The sequence below is a fragment of the Thermobia domestica genome, chromosome 9, assembly GCF_964235325.1.
Source record: "Thermobia domestica chromosome 9, izTheDome1.hap1.1, whole genome shotgun sequence".
Taxonomy (NCBI): Eukaryota; Metazoa; Arthropoda; class Insecta; order Zygentoma; family Lepismatidae; genus Thermobia; species Thermobia domestica.
In genome coordinates this window covers 228,392,882-228,410,006 of record NC_137462.1, presented here as the reverse complement: position 1 = coordinate 228,410,006, position 17,125 = coordinate 228,392,882, and the positions used below count along the sequence as shown (strand labels likewise).

The window sequence follows — 17,125 nt, the reverse complement described above, 5'->3', positions numbered from 1 at the left end:
CTGTATTAACGGTGGATGCTAAGATGGTTTCGAGAGCTATCTACAGTTTTCCCAGTGGTTCAGCTCCAGGCATTGATGGCTTACCTCCACAATATCTAAAGGATCTGTTATCCAAATCGGCAGGGGAAGCAGCTAAAATATTATTGGATAACCTGACGAGGTTAATTATTCTTATTTTGTGTGGAAGAGTGCCTCAAGATATACGAAAATATTTCTTTGGAGCCACACTTTGTGCACTCCGTAAGAAAGAAGGCGCAATTCGTCCTATAGCTGTAGGTTCCACCTTAAGAAGATTGGCTTTTAAGTTCGCATGCTCCAGTGTTTATCAGCAACGCTCTTCCTATTTTCAGCCCAACCAATTAGGGTTCGCAACGAAAAGAGGGTGTAAAACAATTATTCATTCAACTCGAACTTTTATCAAGAACCATGAAAATTCACAGCACGTCATACTCAGAATAGACTGTAAAAATGCCTTTAATACGGTGGAACGTGATATCATGTTAAGTGAAATGAAGCAACAGCTTCCTGCCACCTACCCCTTTTTCTGTCAAAGCTATGCTTGTCCATCAATGCTGTTTTTTGGAGAGAAAACAATACTGTCCCAGGTCGGTTGCCAACAAGGAGATCCCGCTGGCCCAATGCTTTTCAGCTTATCAATCCATCCTATAGTTCGCAAATTATCATCTGACTAAACTTATTTTATCTGGATGATGGTACTTTGGGTGGTTCCCCACAATCCGTCTTTCAGCATGTGAATATTTTATTAGCAGGGTCTAAACACATTGGTTTAGAAGTTAATCCTTCTAAATGTGAAATGTTTTTCACATCGGGACAAGTGGACCCCACTACTGTATCACAATTTCAACAGCTTCTTCCTGGTCTTCGGACAGTTAATGCGAACCAGTTATTTCTTCTAGGTGCTCCACTGCATGAAACAGGTTGCGAAATAGCTTTTAATGAGCACCTAAATCAGCTTAAAACTGTTATTGAACGGTTAAAAATTTTACCATCTCATTTGGCATATTTCCTTCTAAAAAATTGCATTGGTATACCAAAGTTACAATATTTTCTTCGAACTACTCCAACATGGTATATGCCATCTCTACTTCTCCAAATGTATGCCCGCCTGAAAAGAGCATTAGAGTCTATCGTAAATATATCTATGAATCAAATACAATTGACACACACTAGTCTTCCAATTCGTTTCGGAGGTTTGAACATCCGCAGAGTCTCCGACCTCAGTCTTCCAGCTTTTGTTTCCTCGTGTTACGGGGTCAGACCACTCATCTCCAACATTCTTAACATTCCGTTGATGATGTGGCCATTCATCACTTGATAGAGGCAATTGAAGTATGGATGTTTTTATTTGGACAATATATACCATCCAAATTGGAAGTACATAAAAGCTGGCACAAAATAATATTAAAATCAATTATTGAACAAGAGTTATTTTTGGATAATGTATTTGATATAGCCGGTTTAAGGCCTTACAGGAAAAAGAATCTGGCGCATGGTTGCAATCAATTCCACCCAGGAATATTGGAACTTTCATGGATAATAATTCTTTTCGTCTACGCTCTACGCCTTGGCATGAACATTTGTAAAAAAAAAAAAAAAAAATGCATTTGTCGGGAGCAAGTCAATGAAAAGTGTTTAGGGCGTAAAATTTAAATGTTCGAAAAGTGTTCGATGCAGAAAGTACTTATTTGTAGCCGTAGTATGTAGATTTACGACTAATCATCAAAATAAACAAAAGCTTAGTAGCCTAGATATTCTCAATCTGCGCATAACTTAATTTAAACTAAAATGGTACTCAGACTGCTAATTAGGGTGGTCCGAAAAATCAACTTACGAATTTTAATCTGGGTTATTCATTCCTTTATTCCTATGACGTCAACAAACAAAACTGTAAAATATTAAGGCTCTACCATATGTTTAAGTACTCGCTCAAAGTTGATAGTTTTTATGTACGTAGGTAATGTTCGTTACAACGTAATAAAATTATATTATATTCCATATTCACCTTCATAGTGCATCTGTTCGTTATTAAATCACATCTAAAAATGTTTTTGTTCATAATTTAATATTTTTTTAGTGTAGCCTTCTTAAAGTCTTTGATTTTCTTACCGTGTGGAGCAACAACACGAACCAAATATTGTTTCTGGGCCTCATCTTTCGTTATAGAACGGTTGTAAGCTTGAATAAGGGCAACAGCTCTTTCAGCACAATCATTTACAACAGCCAGGTTTCCAACACTTGTATTCATTTTTTGGTATACTTCATCTGTTATCGAACACGAAGGATATTCATGAAGGAAAGATTTTGCCTGTTCTTCACCATCGTTCAGAAGTACATTGAAGAATAAGGTGAAGCGCCTTGTAGCATAGGATTCCAGCTGAGCTGCCGTCGTGAAATTGTTCCCATCTGCTCTTCTCATTTCTTTCTTCTTTTTAGGTTTGACTACCATATTGTTGGCTATCGCTTGCTTTGTTGAATCTGACACGCGGGGATAAAAAAAGTGAAAGAGGAATTAGGTATTCAGACAGATATCATAAATGCCTTTTCATCGCCGCAGATGCTGCATTCTTAAATGTTTCGTTATATTTTTCCAGCTGACGCAAGAAGTTGAGGTCATTAAGCGGTGCTCTATGTGCCATATTTGCCTCATTCCAGTAGCGTCCATAGATGAGGGCAACGAACAAACTTAATCCCTGAAGATCTTTTATCTCACTCTCAGAAAGAGTAATTTGACTGCGAAAGAGGAAGATCTTTATTGTATATATGGCTTTAGACATCCATCTTGCATGGTGCATACCTCCAGGACTGCGGAATTTGATAGTTGTGAATAAAAAGCAGAGAAGCGTGAGTTTGTTATAATCATCTTTTTGTTGCTTTTTCTCAACGGCTTTCTTGTAGTACTCAACCATCTCACTCCTAACGTCAGCTGTACCTTCAGGGAAAATACAGTCAGGTGCGCTTTCAAATGTATTATGATCTAATGAACCCCAATTCTGCTGGAAGCGTTTGAATAAACCGATTTCAGGTCCACTGCTGGTCCCAAAGCTGGTGCAGGTTTTGAATACTGCAGACAAGACAACTTCTAGCACATGGCGTCTACAAGCAATCAAGATCAGAGTCCTACACAAAGATTTTTCTATCAAAGCACATGCTCCAGACTGCAATCCTGTATTTGCGGCAGTTGTGTTTTCCTCTCTAATTTTGTTTCTCAGAGACCAATCATCAACAAGCTTTAAGCATGCATTGGCCTGGGCAACTCGGGTTCCAGAAGCAACCACGAGAACTCCCTCTCCTTTTGGGGGTTCTCTAATAAGAATAGCTACCCTATCAACTTTCTCAGCTCCTTGGACAATATTTGGTAGTTTTCTGTCCCAGTGAAGAATCAAAGGACAATCAGTTGAAAACCTAGCCTGTTCTTTGGTGCACATAGCTTTTCTTGTTGAGCTCCTTTTGCGGCGGATAGTACTTCGAGAAAGAGTAACTTCGTCGAGTGAGTGACCGAGAGATTGAACCACAGTTGCCATCACCAATGTCACTTTTGTCACTGATATTGGCACGGTCGAGAGCGATTGATACATCATGACTGATCACAGGTTTTCGTCGTTTAGAGGGAAGTGATATTTTCTGGCCATTTGATGCCTCACTGCACTTACTGACAGGGTTGATATGTATAAAACAAAATGTTTAAAACAAGTGTTTAAAACATGTTTAAAACGAGGGCTGTTGTTTTATTCAGTTTGTTTTAAACGTTTTAAACAAATTGTTTTAAACGTGTTTTTTCTCGATGCTGGTTGGACATGTTTAAAACAACTAAAATATCAGATTGAAGAAGCTAATTTAATTTTATAACAAACAACCCATCCCCCGCAGGATTTGCGCATGGAGTAAATTACAAGCAGAGTTATATTCTTATTATAACAGCAATTACTGAAAGAAATTCTGCACATCAATGTGCGTATAACTAAACCAACAGAAATTCAAGTGAAGTATTTGAACATTTCTTAATTTCCAAGAATAATGGAGGTTAAACACACTATACACTATTCTAAAATCCAAATTCACAAATTCAAAATATGGGTATTTTTTGATCACTATCATTTCCATAATAATGAACAGTTCTCACATCATAAGTTAGAAGAAATACTCTGGTAAATACAATACAACTCATAGAAAAGAGCAGTGACTAGCCTACAAGGAGCAAATGACATTTTAACTAAACTGTTTTCAAGATACATCTCTATCTGCAACATGGGTAGCTAATAATGATTGGTGTCTACGGCATAACAACACAATTAACTCTAGACACCCGCCAGGGATTTTAACAAAACTGTAGACTCTCATGTTCGGGGCTCTGGTGACCCCCCTAATTATCACAGTGTCATGAGTTATACACCATTGGAAAGCTTATAGACCATAAATTCCCACGAAATAACATTCGTGAAATTCCCGCCGTATTCGTAGAAAAAGAACAGACATAACAAAATCACTAAAAATATGAAAATATTGACTTTGCGGGGCCCTGGCAACCGTTGCAGTCTCCCTACGCTAACAAAATGATGCTAATGTGTAGGCCACATACTTGTGACAATAATATAAGAAATGGTAGCCATTGCTGCCATTGCGTAATGAATTCGTTTTATGTAGGAAATATTTTTAAAAAATGTACGCAGAAAAACATTCATTGAATTAGACATTCTCTCTCCTCCCCCACTATAGTACCATGTCCATATGAAAATCATTTTTGCTGCACACATCATGTATACGAACAAGAATTATGCTCCTAGACCACTTCAGTGACATATATCATGTGTTATATGGGGTCGTCCCGAAAATTAATGTAAATTAACCAAATTTGACCCACTCTTCCTCTATAAACAACAAGTACACATATAGGTTACTATCATGTAGGGGACTACTTCATTGCTTCACATACAAAATTTTTATGGATGTACCACAAAGGAGGGAGAAATACCCGCCAAAACCTGATGAAAAATTAAAAGAGAAAAAAAACTTCATCCTCCCTCCCGTACATACGTACCCCTATATACATAAAATGCAACTGACGGAAAGCTTCATCCCTCAAAAATACTTTGGTACCAAATCATCTTTCTAGCTTAATTAAGGACTGAGCTATTGATGTTTGTTGTAAAAGTAAATGTAATTTACGTAAAAAAAACCCTCCAAAAATTGGCTAACTTTGCCTCCTTCCTGCTACCCCCATATAAGCAAGAAGTCCAAATACACGATATTACCATGTAGTGGCCTACTTCATTGCTTCACGTAACAATTTTTATGAATCTATCCCCCAAGAGTAGGAATGGCCCCAAAAAAACTGTTGAGAAAACAAAAACAAAACAAAAACAAAACACGATATTTACCCTCCTTCCACATACATAAAATGCACATCACCAGAGCTGCATCTTTCAGGAATAAATTGGTACCAAAACCATCTTCCAGCCATAATTTGAGGTTTAAAGCCCTGATAGAAAGTAACACAAAGAAACTAAACTACATATTCTGTGAACGGAGATCGGGAAATTCCCGATTTCTTTCTCTGGAATTGAACATTTGGGCGGATCGAAATTAGGGAAGTTCCCGAAATTTGATCTAGCGGTTGAATATAGATGACAAGCAATACCTAAGAGTATAAAAATGTAATATATATGCCAATTTAGATTATTGTTTTAAACAAAATAAATATTTTAAACATTTTTTTGTTTAAAACAAAGTACTTTGTTTTAAACGTTAAAAACGTTTTAAACAAAAAACGTTTTAAACATAAAAACGTTCTTTTTGTTTGTTTTTTTTTGTTTTTTTTTAAATCGTGTTTTTTTTCAAACCTGCTTACTGAACACTACATCCTCATGTGATGATTCTAATGCCTGATGAGCTCGATGTCGGTTCTAACAGTTCGTCTGTGTTGATGTTTTCTGCAATCTGACGTTTTACTTTCTCCTGAGGTTCTTTTTCTGCGTCGGAACGCATCCTTTTCCTTTTCTGCTGGTAAGCCATTTTCCTGTCCACCGGCCCGAAACTCGATGAACGTGGATCTTCCAACTGTTGCACCAAGAAGCATTTGTCCTCTTCGTTCTTCATGAGCTGCAGGGCATCTTTCCGTGAAATATCCAGATCTCCACGAAGAATGTCCTCTTTCATCCTATAAGAAGGATAGTCTTTCGTTCGATTCTTCTTCAAAACCCTATATTCCTCATAAAGCTCTATTAGTTTCTTTACGGCATAACGCTTATCTGTCATCGGCGGAGCCAGAATGGAACCAGAGCCTCCATTGTAAGTTCGGCACTTCAGTATTGAACAAGCTTCTCTTCAATGGGATGGTACATGAATTTTCTAAGCACCTGAAGTTTCGTTGGTAGACCAGCTCCTGCAATTGTGGGCTCTGGTTTTAACAAAAGCCAGACATCACTGGAAGATCTTATCGATGGTTTCTTTAAAGACATTGCCGAACTAATAACTACAAAAACATAATGCAGGTTTTAGTAAAATGAAAATAAAAGTTATATTTACACTATAAGTAAATATTCCATTCAATCAATCGCGAATTATTGTATTTTTTTTGCCAAAAATACTCTACCATTATTTCACAGAGAAAAGGCGGACAAATAAATTCTTGGTACAAGGTAGATATGCTATTTTAGTTCCATCACTTTGTTAATAAGTAATGGCCTCCAAGACAAAATACTAGCCAAAACTAGCTAAATGATCGTTACCCACACCTAGCGGACACCCATGTATTCAGATGCATAGAGCACAACGAAAGAAATCGTCGTTTCAATTTATAATCACATTCAGATCTCTTTTCCTTGCACGAATATATTCGTGGTTTTAAGTTAAGCGGTTAAATATTGTGCAAGATTGAGCGACCTCTAAATATAGTCCTCCATTGGTGATTTTTTCCTCATGAATGCATGTGACTGGTAGGAATAAAATAACAAGTGACCCATTAGAGAATTCAAAACTTTAGTTTTTTCATATGTTTTTGGACCACCCTACTCCTAATGTTATTGTTGTTATACAATAGGAAAGTAATCCTGCATATGTGTACATATATCTAAACTATTTTTAATGATAAAACTTTACAAAACAGCTTTAATGTATTTCAAGCTAGGAAAATAGGTATTATTAACACGTGATGTCTATATATAGTAAGTGTATTAGTTATTTTGCCACTTGTCCTTTCACTATTCTACTAAATTTATTTGTAATTTGCAGTAAGAAATTCACAGAGCTACAGCGATCCGTGACGTTACGCCAATATCATTGTTTTTGTTGCCTTGACGTAAGTAGTTGATTTTTGCAGTGTTTGAAACGTCACGGATAGGTGTTATTAACACGTGACGTTTATATATAATAAGTATACTACTTATTTCGCCACTTTTATTTGCACTATTCTACTAAATTTATTTGTGGTTTGCAGTAAGAAACTACAATATGAAAAGATTCCCTGTAGCTTCCAATGCAACTCACAGAGCTACACCGATCCCTGACGTGCCCACTGTTTTTGCTGCCGTGACGTAAGCAGCTGATTTTTGCATTGTTTGAAGCGTTTTATCTCCGTAACGAAGAAATATTTTTCAGAAGTTTTTGGTAAGTGGTATATTGAAGACTAGTTCTAAACGATGATGTCTTTAAATTACTACCTTGGATCCATGAACTTGGGAAGCATTACAAGTTGGGTCAATGGGTCCCACATGATTTGACTCCTGGTCAGAAGGCAACGCGAGCAGATACCTATGTTTCATTGCTTTCTCGTCTGAGAAAGGAGCCACTTCTGGACAGGGTGTTGACATGTGATGAGAAGTGGTCCTGTACGATGCTCCACGGCGCCATCTTCATTGGTTAGCATCCCACAAAACGGTACCAAAACAGCCGAAACCAGCACTGCACCAGAAAAAGGTCCTGTGTCTTTGGTTGACTGCTCACGGCATCGCGCATCGGGAACTGCTACCATCTGGCCAAAGCATCAATGCAACTATGTACTGTCAACAGTTGAGCCGTGTTCAAGAAAAATTTAAAATTCTGGAGCCAGCACTTCTGAATCACAAAGGAGTCAGGACAACGCTAAGCCCCTCGTGGCTAGGATGATCCGGGCACCATTGTACGCCTTGGACGGGAAACACTATTGCATCCACCATACTCTCCGGACATTGCACTGTCCGATTATCACCTGTTCCATTCCTTGGACAATCACCTTAGAAGACGTATAGTAAAGGTGCAAAATGCACTTGATACTTTCTTCGCTTCACGCTCCACCAAGTTCTACCGCGATGGAATTCATGGATTTCCAGAACGTTGGCAGAAGGTCGTCGATGCTGATGGGAACTATTTTTTATCTTCCATCGTCTTAGGTGACATATCGATGTTCGAAGGTGTTGGGTGAAAAAACGACAGAACTTTCTTGGTTACCTTTATACATATAAGTGAAATTAGGAAGGAGTAGATTATTTCCTATCAATAACACGGAAGAGGTCCGAGTGACTTTTACTTACCATAATCAATGACTCGGCTCGAATCTATAAAAGAAAAAGTAAAAAACATTAATGTTATAACTTTCAGTATGAAATTAGTGCTTAAAATATAAACAATATCGTAAACCTACTTTACCTCCTCGAAATTGGTGAGAGTAGTCTCTCACAAGCTCGATCCTGAACAGCTGTACAATTTCCCACTACATTGTCGAAAACTTCCCGCCCTTGCATCGATGTCCGGATTAAAGTATGGGATGGTTTTGATTTAGAGTCGGTTACAATTCGAACTTTTACTTATACTCAAATAAAATCACACAAAATTTTGAATAAAATTAAGGAAAAATATCCATGAAATAAAACTGTGTTTAAAATAGTTGAGTAGATTTTGTGTTTAACGTCCCATTCAGCAGCAAGGCTATATCACACGGGACCTACTGATTAACGGTGAATCCGAACCACATTAGCTCCCGCCGGGAATCGAACCCATGCCGTAGGCGCGTACGCTAACCACTTAGCCACGAAGAAGCTTTCGTGTGAAACGATTTTAAGTTGGTTTTAGATCAAATAAGGACCAAATAAACTTAAATTTTTTTTCTCGCAGAAATTTCAAACCTAGGTCTACGTTACAATTTTCAAGTGACAAGTTTCGTCAAGACGATTAGCTTCAGAAGAGCGAAAAAAATGTGTTTACTTATGGAATCCATCAAAATTTTTCCAAGGAAAACGTTCGAAGCGTAGCGATGAGCACAAATACATCACCTCACTTAATTTGATTTCCCAATTAAATGAAGGATGTGATGACTGTCCATTAGTGTCTGTAGAGCTTTCGATTTTCATTCAAATGGGCAAGAACTAATTACGTATCTTTGGAGTATGAAGGCAGGTTGGAAGATTCCGCTGGTCCAAAACTTAACGACGACACTCTCTGCAGAAAACACTACGGAGAGTCGAAAGAAAGAGGCGGGCCAATTGGGTCGGACGTCAAACCTGAAGTTCCCTTCTCTCTGGAACCTGTTATTTCATCTTAATGCGCTGAAGAAAGTCATTTCAGAGTCGATGGTGATAAGTCAATTTTCCAAAAATATATTACATGAACACATCTTATTGGGAATAGGAAAAAATTCACAAGTGCAACCGTAAATTTACTCGAATGAATTAGGATTGAAGAGGAGTCAGAGCTATCTTCTCAACAAAATTTCAGAGCCGAAAACAAGATCCTGTCCTTATCCTGAAACCAGTTTGTATCCAGAAAAGTACAGGGTGCGGCACGTAAAACCGGCCCGTAAAGTGAACACAAAAAAAGGAAATGTAATGTATTGAATATGATTAACTACAACACATATATGAAATGTAATGTATTGAATATGACTACTCACCACAGCAGCCTTCAAAGCAGGTGCTGAAAGTGTTCTCCGCCCACTTCAACACACATGTGAGCACGATTGAGGAGATTCATATATACCCTTGTCAGTTCTTGTGTTGTAATGCTATTGGTGACATCCTGGATCCTGGTCTTGAGTTCTTCAATTGTGTGTGGATTTGTTTCGTATACTCTTCCCTTGTTTCGTATAACAGTCCCCATAAGTAAAAGTCACACGTGGACAAGTCTGGTAACCGAGGAGGCCACAAGCCTTTGCTGATTGTCCTCTCTGGTGTAAACATCTCATGCACAAGGGACAATGATGCAGCTGATGTGTGGCATGTTGCACCGTCCTGCTGAAAGTAACATAACTGACGCTCCTCTTCGGTCAAGTGTGTATAAAACTCCTCCAGGATTCCCATATACACGTCACTGTTCACTGTCGTCTCAAAGAATATGGGCCCAATAACGCGTATGGCGGAAATGGCACACCAAACACCAATCTTCTCATCATGCAAGGCTACCTGGTGGATTGCGTGTGGATTTTCTGTCGACCAATACCGGTTGTTTTGGGAATTTACGTACCCAGACAGCTGGAACCACGCCTCGTCACTCACGATGAGCATTAGTGGATCCAAGAAACCACTGGCAACATTGCTCAACAGCCATGAACAGAAATGCACCCTCTTCTGCAGGTCAGGCTCCTTCAGTTCTTGCACAACACTTATCCGGTACGGTTTTAACTTCAGTCCCCTTAAAACACGTCTGCAACTTCTCTCACTCGCATGAACCTGTTGAGTCAATCTCCTGGTTGACTTTCGAGGACTTCTTGTCGTTATCTCCTCCACCTGCATCTTTAATTCAGGTGTGCAGACAGATGGTCGTCTGTTCCTGGGAGCATTTTGAACCGATCCTGTACGCCGCCATTTTTCAATCAATTTCTGAATGGCGCTTTCTGCTGGCACAGAACGTCCTGGAAATTTCTCCCGAAACAAATTCTTTGTTTTCACAAAAGATCCAGTGGGAATGAACCCTTCAACAATGGCAAAACGCTCGGGTATCGAATACGGCATTATCACACACTGACACTCACCCGGTTTAACACAACGAGGCCTTTTTCTCAACGGGTTTCGACAAGTTTCACTGGCTGCGGCTGCACGTGACTGCTGCAGGTCACGTATGTCGACCCGACGTCGACACGCCATCTCTTGGTAGGAAGGTAGATTATTTAAGTGTTGCCAAAAACACAATTTACCAGAATATTACGACGGGCCGGTTTTACGTGCCGCACCCTGTATTTATAAAGTACGTGCATAATCACTGGCATTGAGAGAGTGGCCCTTGCGATGAAACGCTCAATATAGAAGACTCAGTTCTGAGCTCGGTAATGATGTCTTGGGAAGACCATGAATGCAAAGTAATAACATCATTGGCCTTATTTGTGTAAGCCTGAGTTTGTCTCTAAGAAATAAAATGTATAACGCGTTTAGAAATTACTAAGCAAATAGACCTTAATCCTTGTCTTATACAGAGAAGGAAAAATTAACGGCATGGCGAGTGGAAAAATTGAATAATACAATTAAACATGATTCAATATCTCATACTCAGAGTACAGATTCTTTCCATTTTTTATTAATTTCATTTTCCTTGTATACACGACTCCAAAACTGCATTACCACCTGCAATTCTCCTTTTCCTGCAATAGCAGGCAACCCAAAAAGCTGGGCGGTTGTGTTGGTTGCAAATTCGAAAGGTGTTGGACTAAACCTCAATTTTGTCAAAAATATATCAGTGTGGCAAACTGCAAATAAGAGAATAAAACACATTGTCAAGAATGACAATTTTATTATTATCACGGAGTTGGATGACATCAAAAGTTACAAAATGACTTACTTAAGCAGTTCAAACATGATGAATGGTAAGAAACAGATATAACAAGAAAGCATTCCTCTCTTCCCCCATCCCACCCAAAAAAAGAAACTCATAAAAAGAAAAAGTTATATAATATAAAGGTTTCATATGAAAGCCTAACAGCACAAAAACAAATAGATAAACGAAACGAAAAAGAGACAAACACAGAATAGGGGACACCAGTGGCGTAGCAGACTTGCGGCCCTCTCATGCAAGATAAAGAAATGGGACCCTAGTTGTAAACCCCATTTTTATAATTATTATTATTATTATTATTATTATTATTAAAAAGTCGTTTCCTTTTCAAAATCTCTGACTCTACCTAAGAGCATGAATGCATATAGCGATCATGTGTGCACGTTTTGTCAATGAGCGGTCCCAAAGGCCAAAAGGGGTGGAAATCTCCAAGAGAGAGAAATAAAAAAAACTTTATTATGGCAAATTCTAGTTAAAAGTTCGAAGCACTTACTTTTGCACGTGATTTTTTTGTTTCTTTCTTCAGGGAACAAAAAAGTTCTGGCGCCTAAGAAATTATACCATATAATTTTGCAAATTTGCAAGTGGATGCATTCACATTGCAATTTGTGGTAATAAAGATATTATGATTAGAAAACAATATTGTAAGAAGTAAGTTTAATTTCTTCATCCATCCCAAGTCTTAAGGGCCCCTTATACCTCGCAGCCCCCCGAATATCGGATCAAAAATTTAGAAGGATATATTCATGTCCATATATTCGCGATATCGAATATTGATATACGATAATATAGATATCGACGATAGCGATGTATCGACATATCGCAGGCCCAGGTCCGAGAAGTGATGCTTGAAATATACTGGAATCAACAATCAAATTCTAAATAAGTTCTCCATTTCCGTATTCAATGTTAAGGGTGTAGGGTGTGAACCCGAATAGAAATTTTAAGAAAAACAAATGTTAATATAAAAGTAGGTTTTCCGTCTCCCCTTGAATATAAAAATCAACAGAAAACTATTACTGTAATTTACCATTTACTTTGGTTTCTGATTGTTATCACAAATCAGCGACAGTACACATACTTTACAAAGTATACTAATACCTTCTATAACTTTTCACAACCAAGCAAACCGGAAGAAGAATTTCCTGTGATATTAAAGTGGAATGTTCTACAAAATAATCATAATTCATTGGCCATATTTCTATCAGTACTTTGGTACGGACTAAGAGCTACAAGACTAACAGAACTAGAAATTAGAGATTTCATTCCTTTTTTCTCTCAGACTAAAAGACTTCTGCATTTTCCTAAGATTTTAATTTTCTTAATATAAGTCCCCTATCCTGGGCTATTTCTTGCTACCGCGGTTTCGAAGTAATCGGTACACGAAAGAGCAAAATTTGTCGACTCTCAACTCTCGACAGGTTGTGAGAAGATATTTCACAGTTCATGTTGTTATTTCTTCGTTACAAAAACACTTCTAGTTGACTCTATTCATGGGGAATTACTGAACTTATAAACATTTACAATTATTGAAAAATGAATAATTATTTTTAAACATAAAAAGTCGTTACAGTTGAGTAGAATGCAGAAGTGAAATTAAATATTGTTTATTTGATGAGATGTGCAAACTGAATGTGAATAATAAGTGTTTCCCATTCTCTTGTCCAGAGGCGGATCTACGATCATCGGGCAGTGGTCTTTACCATTGAATGATATTGCTTCTCAAAATGTTTCCTAGTAACTTTTAATTTTCTTGTTCTTGTTGGGCGCGGTGGCTCAATGGGAGACCGCTTACTTTGGCGCGTGGGGTCCTTATTGTTTCGATCCCCGGCCAAGTAAGTTTGTGGTGGACAAGATCGTATCCGTAGCTTTTCTCAAGGTACTCCCGCTTCTTGCCACTTTTCACTCCATCAATTCTTCTATTATCATTGACTTGCTTTAATCATTGGATGCGGTGGCTCAGTGGTAGAGCGCTTCCTCTCGTAAATGGGTACTTATTGTTTCGTTCCCCAGCCAAGTGAGTTGTGTGGTGGAGAATGTCGTATCGGTGGGTATTCTCAGGGTACCGCTTGTACCTCACCGCTTGTTCCCACTTTTCATTCCACCAATTCCTCTTTTATCATTGACTTGCTTTAATCATTCGGCGCGGCAGATCAGTGGTAGAGTGCTTCCTCTTTTGCGTGGGGTCCTTATTGTTTCGATCCCCACCCAAGGAAATTTCTAGTCGACAAGATCATATCCATGGTTCTTCACAGGGTACTCCCGCTTCTTCCCACTTTTTATTCCACAAATTCCTCTTTATTATTCAATGGCTTCAATCACTGCGCGCGGTGGCTCAGTGGTACAGCGCTTCCTCTGGTGGACCAATTAAGTTTGAGGTGGATGAGATCGTATTTGTGGGTTTTGTCAGAGTACTCCCATTTCTTCCCAGTTTTCACTCCACCAGTTCCTCTTTTATCATTGACTTCGTTCAATCATTGAGCACGGTGGCTCAGTGGTACAACGCTTCCTCTGGTGCGTGGGGTCCTTACTGTTTCGATCCCCTGCGTGATAAATTTGTGGTGGACAAGATAGTGTCCGTGGGTTTAGTCAGGGTACTCCCAGTTCCTCCCACATTTCATTACACCAATTCCCACATTATCATTGACTTGCTTTAATCATTGGTCGCAGTGTGTCAGTGGTATGCGCTTGCTCTGGTGGGCCAAGAAAGTTTGTGATGAACAAGATCGTATCCGTGTATTTTCTGAGGTTACCCCGCTTCTTCCCACTTTTCTTTCCACCAATTCCTCTATTGTCATTGACCTACATTAATCATTGGGCACGGTGGCTCAGTGGTAGAGCGCTTCCTCTGGTGGGCCAATTAAATTTGAGTGGACAAAATCGTATCCATAGCTTTTTCAGGGTACCCCCGCTTCCTCCTACATTTCGTTCCACCAATTCTTCTATTATCGTTGAATTGCTTCAATCATTGGGCGCAGTGGCTCAGTGGTAGAGCGCTTCGTGTGGTGTGCCAAGTAAGTTTGTGGTGTACAAGATCGTATCCGCGGGTTTACTCAGAGTACACCCACTTCTTCCCACTTTTCATTCCACCAATTTCTCTACCATCATTGATTTTGTTTAATCATTGGGCGCGGTGCCTCAGTGGTAGAGTGATTCCTCTGGTGGTCCAACTAAGTTTGTGGATTACAAGATTGTATTTGTAGGTTTCTTCAGGGTACTCTCGTTTTCTCCCACATTTCATTCCACCCATTCTTCTTTTGTCATTGACTTACTTTATTGATTGGACCCTGTGGCTCAGTGGTACAGCGCTTCCGCTCGTGGGCAAAGTAAGTTTGTGGTGCAAAAGATAGTATCCGTGGGTTTTGTCAGGGTACTCCCACTTTCTCCCACATTTCATTACACCAATTCCAACATTATCATTAACTTGCTTCAATCATTGGTCGCAGTGTGTCAGTGGTATGCGCTTGCTCTGGTGGGCCAAGAAAGTTTGTGATGAACAAGATCGTATCTGTGTATTTTTTGAGGTTACCCCGCTTCTTCCCACTTTTCTTTCCACAAATTCCTCTATTATCATTGACCTACATTAACCATTGGGCACGGTCGCTCAGCGTTAGAGCGCTTCCTCTGGTGGGCCAATTAAATTTGAGTGGACAAAATCGTATCCATGGGTTTTTCAGGGTACACCCGCTTCCTCCTACATTTCGTTCCACCAATTCTTCTATTTTCATTGATTTGCTTCAATCATTGGGCGAAGTGGCTCAGTTGTAGAGCGCTTCGTGTGGTGTGCCAAGTAAGTTTGTGGTGTACAAGATCGTATCCGTGGGTTTTCTCACAGTACTCCCGCTTCTTCCCGCATTTTATTCCACCTATGCTTCTATTATGATTGACTCTCTTCAATCATTGGGCGCAGTGGCTCAGTGGTAGAGCGTTTCCTCTGGTGGGCCAATTAAGTTTGTGGTGTACAAGATCGTATCCGTGGGTTTTGTCAGGGTACTCCTGCTTTTTCCCAATTTTCATTCAACCAATTCCTTTATTATCGTTGACTTGCTTCAATGATTTGGCACGGTGGCTCTGTGGTAGAACGCTTCATCTGGTGCGTGGGGTCCTTATTGTTTCGATCCCCGTCTAAGACGTTTGTGGTGGACAAGATCGTATCCGTTGGTTTGGTTAGAGTACGCCCGCTTCCTCCTACATTTCAGTCCCCCAATTCTTCTATTATCATTGACTTGGTTCAATCATTGGGCGCAGTGGCTCAGTGGTAGAGCGCTTCCTCTGGTGAGCCAAGTAAGTTTCTGGTGGACAAGATCGTATCCGTGGGTATTTTTAGGGTACTCCCGCTTCTTACAATTTTTCATTCCACCAATTCCTCTATTATCATTGACTTACTTTAATCATTGGCTACGGTGGCTCAGTGGTAGAGCGCTTCCTTTGGTGGGCCAATTAAATATGTAGTGGACAAAATCGTATCCATCGGATTTTCAAGGTACTCCCGCTTCCTCCTACATTTCATTCCACCATTTCTTCTATTATCATTGATTTGCTTCAATCATTGGGCGCAGTGGCTCAGTCGTGGAGCGCTTCGTGTGGTGTGCCAAGTAAGTCTGTGGTGTCAACTTCGTATCCGTGGGTTTACTCAGGGTATTCCCGTTTCTTCCCGCTTTTCATTCCACCAATTTCTTTACAATCATTGATTTTGTTTAATCATTGGGTGCGGTGGCTCAGTGGTAGAGCGCTTCCTCTGGTGGTCCAAGTAAGTTTGTGGTTTGCAAGTTTGTATTCGTGGGTTTCTTCAGGGTACTCTCGTTTCCTCCCACATTTCATTTCACCCATTCTTCTTTTATCATTGACTTACTTTAATGATTGGACCCCGTGGCTCAGTGGTAGAGTGCTTACTCTGGTGGGCCAAGTACATTTGTGTTGGACAAGATCGTATCCGTGGGTTTTCTCACGGTATTCCCGCTTTCTCCCGCATTTTATTCCACCTATTCTTCTATTATCATTGACTCTCTTCAATCATTGTGCGTGGTGACTCAGATGTAGAGCGCTTCTTCTAGTGGGCCAAGTAAGTTTGTGGTGGACAAGATCGTATCCGTGGGTTTTGTCAGGGTACTTCCGGTTCCTCCCATATTTCATTCAATCGATTCTTCTATTATCGTTGATTTGCTTCAATCATTGGGCGGAGTGGCTCAGTGGTAGAGCGCTTCATCGGGTGGGCCAAATAAGTTTGTAGTAGACATGATCGTATCCGTGGGCTTAGCCAGGTTACTCTCGCTTCCCCCCACATTTCACTCCTCCTTTTCTTCTCTTATCATTTACTTGCATCAATCATTGGGCGCAGTGGCTCACTCTTAGAGCGCTTCCTCTGGTGGGCAAG

The 17,125-nt window shown here is 39.7% G+C and overlaps 1 protein-coding gene across 1 annotated transcript in view; it reads right to left on the bottom strand.

The window, feature by feature from the left end:
• Positions 1-17,125, bottom strand: part of LOC145660613 (adhesion G protein-coupled receptor L3-like) — an 880,165-nt gene that overhangs the window by 719,722 nt on the left and 143,318 nt on the right. Inside the window, exon 4 of the mRNA XM_081725881.1 lies at positions 8,526-8,549. Coding sequence (XP_081582007.1) covers positions 8,526-8,549 — 24 coding nt within the window. The remainder of the gene's footprint in view (positions 1-8,525; positions 8,550-17,125) is intronic.